We start from the raw sequence: 6,000 nt of genomic DNA on the forward strand, positions 1-6,000 counted from the left end.
CTGGAAAGGAATTTTTTTAAATTCAAAACAAGCTCAAAAGGATCCTTTATTTTTTTTAGTACTCTGTGCAATCACTCTACAACTGGTTTCTAAGCAGGCACCCTGTCCCAGTGCCAGGCTGGGCATACCCAACACTACTGTCCAGACTAAAATTGAGGTGTTCTTCCAGAAGTACTTTAATAGATGATTAGTTCTTCTTAAGCATCTCAATAATTTATTGAAGCTATTTACTGAGAAGTCCAAATACTGTTAGGTGCTAAGGGCTAAAGTATCTGTGGGCTTAATATCAGAGGTAACAGCTGAGCTACTTCCAAAAATTTGGCTTTCAGTTGATGCAAGTGGATTGTCAGATGACTTCGTACACCCATTTCATCGCTTATGAAACCAGAGCCCTGATGTACAAATACCAGAAGACGTGCAGGATTTATTCTATTTTAAACAAGAATTTGATACAAGATACCATCTTTGAAGCTAGGAATTAAATGTAGCAATAGCCAAGAACAATTTATTAAAACAGATCCGAAGTACTTTCCAAGTGGCATTTATAAAGAAGTTGCTTAATCTACCACTAAAACTTCAGAAAGGAGCATAGCAACTGTCCAACAGCTCACTACACCACAAGCAAAAACTATATCCCAACAGGACTACTGCCTTCGGCTGGAAGTGCTGATGGAAATTTCTGAACTCAGAGACAACACCACTATGCCTGGAAGCAAAAGACTAAGAAAAAATGGTACACTTGGTTTTATTATCTAAAGGTGCAAAATGCAACAAAGCATAAATTTTGTTATGTAGACTGTACACAAGTAGAATATTTTCTTTGAGAACACTTGTTTTCAATGTTAGATGCTACAACTAACAGAGTGAGGAGGACGTTCACATGATTTTTATTACTGATACTCTTTAAATAAAGCACAACTACAAGCAAGGAAAGAATCAGAACATTTTAATCTGCATGGTTACCTTTCCAACACACGATTTCTGTTAAGCGCCGATGTACCAAACACCAATTTAAAGTTCATTATCACAGCGTGGCTTTCTCAATCCTATAAAGTAGCAGCCAACTGGCACAACCAAAGGTCTTCATAGATCTCTAGTGGTATGGAAGCCTATATTGTACAAACTGTCCCAGCAAGACTGTCTTTAGCAACACCATAAACACTTAACAAGATCAATACGGTGCTGGATGGAACAGCACAGCACACACACACTCTGCGTGCTCAAATGAAGAAACATGAGTTGGCATACAGACTACCCATAGCTGGGCCAGGATGTATCGATTAGACAGCACAACCCCGTCAGACGATAAGGCTCTTGGCAATGTTTTCCAGCTCAGACAGGAGACCTGCAAATCCCAGGTACTGAACATAAGCCAAACAGCCTACTGAAACATCTATGCTTCATGAACTGGCAACGTGATGTTGCGTTTTAGGGGGTCTAAAAGCAAGAGAGAAGTAGCAATGCCTGTTACTACAGGAAAAGCGTCTCTCAGATGACCAGATGTGATGCGAGGCACGGCTGCCATGAGACTCCCCCCATCCTGGCATCAGAGGCTTGAGCATCTTTCACAAACATAGTGAATTTGGCCTCTACTAGAATGAGTTTGTTTGCTATAAAATAGCATGAACAGAACAGTTCATGAGAGCTGACGACCAAGGAAGAGCACTTCTTATTATCAAAGTCATTTTAATATTGACATAGTGCTCCTCAGAGGGGTGAAAATCTGCTTGCAATGTCAAGATAAGTGCTGGAACAGCTGTTGCACAAAAGGTGCAAACAACCACTGGCACTGAATATTATAGGATGGATTAGACAGTCTTACAGTCAACCTCCACAAAGCAACAAAATGGAGTTTAGAGGAGAAAGGAAGTTTTACTGTCTAAACAGTGACCTAGAGTACGAGAGGAAAAAACAACTTAATCAGATGGCTGACAACCCTACTTTCCAGCTCTCCTGTGCTCTAAGAAGAAATCTCTTTTCTCTAGCTATCAGAGCAACAAACTTACTACCGGACATGCTCTATGAAGAGGTAAAAAGATAGTTCAGGTACACTCACAAACGCTTTTAGAGCTGACCAAATTCTGGATTTTAAACATAATTGTTCCCTGAGAAGGACTTCTCTGGAGCAAAGCCTGTCACCTCAAATACAAGCTATCTCTGTCTTTAGCTGACCAAAATTTCCTGTGTGAAACTAACCAGCAAACGGAAAGATTTTTGGCAACTTCTTCAAAAAGATATGCTCCCTTGGACCTGCACCTTGTTTGACCCATTAGTCAAACTGTACAGAACTCCCATGAATTTGTCACTTCAGAAAGTGTTGTACTTTTGTGATTACCAAAAGGAAGCTGCAAGCAAGAATACCTGTGTTCCATTAATTCACTGTCACAGAGTGACTTCAGGCAAGTTGTTGAACTTGCCTTTGTCTCAGTTTCTCCATCTGTAAACATTATTTGGAAATCTTTTGATGAAAGGGACTACCATCCTGAAAACTCAATTCATCTTACTTTATCTTAGAAAAACAGCCTATAGTGCTGCAACTTTTTTTATTTGAATTGGCTTTTCTCTCCAATTTAACTAAAAGTCAAGCATCCTCAAAAGAGAGTGCCAAAGTAAGCAAGTTACAACAGAGGTGCTCAAGGTTGCACACCTATTGCATTATAGCTCTCTGATGCCAAGCAGTGTCCTAGAAGTTGCTTGATTTTCTTGCTCTCCTATTGTCTATTTCCACTCTAATGGTTATGTGTTCATGCAGTTTCTTCTGTTCCTAAAATATATATAGTTACAGGGCTAGATCTTTTCCTGCTTCAAAATTACCTTTTGTGCTGCCAAATTATTATAACTGGCAGTCATTGGAAAGGTAATCCCCTTTAAATTTGCATTAAGATTTCATATCTGTTATATTACTGCCAGCTAGCTAAACATGTCCATCAGTACGACCACAACAATTCCGTAAAGTAGGGACTACTATCCCCCTTTTGCCCTAACCCAAAGAGTCTGCTACTATTTGTTTTCAGAGGCTGTTTTCCTAAAGTGGGAAGGCAACCACCAATAAAAGGCCAGATTAAAATTCCTCAACCTGTACAAGCAAAGAAACCAGCAAAACAGAACAACAAGCTGAAAGGATTAGCTGGTCGTATAGTTATCTACTACTGGTCAGTAAAAGCCTTTTTGGAACCAACCACTTCTCTAAAAGCAACAAAGTAAAGGTAGTGAGGTTCAGTAAAAACTATAGTGGGATTCAGGCTGTCCTGCATGTTCCTGGAATGGGATGACACCTTTTAAAAAGGCAGGCAGAAAAAGAAAATCAAGAGGAAGCTCTTCTAGATTTGCTTCTGACCGCTGGAAGGATCTCCTGGGAGAACCTGAGGCTGAAAGGTACCAGAACAAACAATCACAAACCTATTTGTAAGGAACTAGCAGATAAAAATGTACTAAATTATATCCAGCTGGAAGACGTCAAGGACAAATCTTTCCTCAACAAAAATGCATTTCCTTCCTTACGCGCTAAAAAAGCTCACAAACAGGGAACTGTCAATTGCTGCAGTAAATTCGGATGTTCGAAGGCTTTTGACACTGTCCAAAACTACATTTTCATAAATCAAACAAGTATACATGAAACAACTGCAGGGTAGTTGGAAATTCAGACAATGGTGAGCAACTTCTTAAACTGTAAGGATGTAAGAAGCGGGCTTTGGTAAGGATCCATTCTGCCACCAACACTTTTAACATTTTCTTTTTAAATATATCAGTTATGAGCTTGACATCAGACTATGAACGACTGAAGATGCTTTGGAATCAAGAATCTAATTCTAAAGGAATCTGACAAGGTGGCAAAGTAACCTGAAATGAGCTGCTGCAAGTCAGTAGTGACAAGCGCAAATATTACACCTAGTATAACTTTATCAATATTCAACGTGGTGATTGCTCATGGGCTGCTGCTGCCCATGTACAGTATCTCCTCACTCTACCCAGCATGGACAGGGCCTCCCGTACAGTACTGCGTACAGGTCTGGGCACCTCCTGGAATATGGGAAACAAATGAAGGGGACATGGAAGAGTGCAGCAAGACTGACCAGACACCAAGAAACTGTGATCTTGTACTGTGAAAAGTACAAGACACCCAGCCTGTAACAGAAGATCACAATGGGAACATCCTGCTAGTGGTACGCAAATCAGCAACACCATAAAAATAAAGGGGCACTTTGACAAGCAAATATTAACACCATGATCTCAAAATCCCAACTTCATAGTTCATTTGAGCCATGAAGAATTAGGAGTAGGAGTGAAACAGCCCTTCACCCCGCTGCGAGGCCAACATCTCCCTGAGCTGCAAGCAGCAACTACCATATTAAGCCTTGGCTTGTCACTGCTTTGCAGGATACCAATCTTTTAACTATCAACAAAATTTTCTCTATCCAAAACAAAAAACCATTCCAAGTGATATGGAGTCACTGATCTTACCCAGGGGTCCTGCAAATTCTTTGGCTACATATAAAGCAGCAAATCCCATACGAAGACAAAATAAGCAAATAATGTCCTTGTCCTCAACAAACACAGCCCATCTAAAACACATACACAAGTGAAAACTTTAAAGATTTCGTTCAGCACATTTCAATTTTCTGAAAGCCGGCACAAGAGACAGGCAGTATAAGCAAGCCCACCGTAACACTCAACAGCTGAGACAACTGAAAAGTGCTTAAGGAATTTAGGCACAGATATTTCATTAAAACCAACGGAAAACAGAAGGTTTTGATACAGATAAACATACAAGAGGTCATTCTGAAACAGAATGCCGGAAGATGTCTTGGCGCAACAAAAAAAATTGAGGCCAAACCCAGATATAAAGTTGAATCTTTGGAAGATCTTTGGAATGGATGGGGTAAAAAGACTGAAGACTGTATCTGAGCACTATTTTATCCATACCTCATATGGCTTGCCAGGCCATCTTGAGTGTTAGAAAGCCCTAGATCTGAAAGGGAATCTGAGCAGACAGATGCAGGCGACAAAGACCTCTCTTTCTCCTCTAGCAGGTCAAGTTTCACCAAGGAGCTCGTCTCATCTTCTGAGTTATCCTCTGACACAGAGCCAATAATGAAGCGAGAGTGAGGGTTCATCTCCAGGGGTTTAGTGGGTTGGGAAGACTCCTCCATGGCTCCTACAAAGTGGGCTCTCAGCACTGTAAGGGGCAAAAGCAAGCAAAAAACCAAAACCTGAGATTAATACCTGCTATTGGAGAACAAAGAAGAGGACAAAGCAAGGTTCACTTCTGATAGGAAATGCAATGTTAAAATCCCATAGCAGAACCCAGATAGGAGTCCAGGATCAAGAATAGTTACTTCTGCTATAATCATTGACTTTTCTGTTTGCACAAGGACTGTGAGATCAAAGCAGCTGGTCATTCTGATCTGTTGCAGAACCTGCTAGTTTAGACAAAGCTGCAGTAGGCACTTAAAAGAAAAAAAATCACATATAAATGCATGACTAGAAATCCAAAATTTTTATTTTACTATGATTCTTTTGTTGGTTAGTTAGTTATTGGTGACATTTAAAACTTGACTGGACATGGTGCTGGGCAACCTGCTCTACCTGACCCTGCTTAAGCAGGGGGTTGGACTAGATGATCTCCAGAGGCCCTTCCAACCCGAGCCATTCTGTGGTTAAAACTTCGTATTTCAACAGCATCTGAACGCTAAGACTCATTGCGCTGGGTACTGCACATAGCATTATTTAGTGCTTTTCAAATGATGGATTTGATTGGTCAAAAAGGCCCTTTTTGGGGGTTAGGCAAGACCTCAGGGCTATTCGGCACACGAGCCTACCTCCAGCTGTGGTCAACAGCAGACACTTGGGCAAGAGAAAAAGAACGAGCTGAACATACAGTTTGCCTCCCTAAAATATGATCGCAGCTTCCCATGCCGAGAGCTCAAGCACATCTCAAGCCAGAATTGTACCTTTGGGCTTAATGGCATGAAAAGCTTCAACTGAAGCAAAGGGAGTAAT

The 6,000-nt window shown here is 40.8% G+C and overlaps 1 protein-coding gene across 2 annotated transcripts in view; it reads right to left on the reverse strand.

Annotated features, from left to right (window-relative positions):
- The window catches only part of ACACA (acetyl-CoA carboxylase alpha), a 130,468-nt gene extending 125,303 nt beyond the window's left edge, over positions 1-5,165 (reverse strand). Inside the window, exon 1 of one of the 2 annotated variants that reach the window (XM_059829105.1) lies at positions 4,924-5,165. In XM_059829105.1, coding sequence (XP_059685088.1) covers positions 4,924-5,150 — 227 coding nt within the window. In that variant the 5' untranslated portion in view covers positions 5,151-5,165. The remainder of the gene's footprint in view (positions 1-4,923) is intronic. The other variant, XM_059829103.1, reaches the window with a different exon arrangement.
- Between the last annotated feature and the right edge of the window lie 835 nt (positions 5,166-6,000).

Source organism: Gavia stellata, chromosome 25 (assembly GCF_030936135.1).
Source record: "Gavia stellata isolate bGavSte3 chromosome 25, bGavSte3.hap2, whole genome shotgun sequence".
NCBI lineage: Eukaryota > Metazoa > Chordata > Aves > Gaviiformes > Gaviidae > Gavia > Gavia stellata.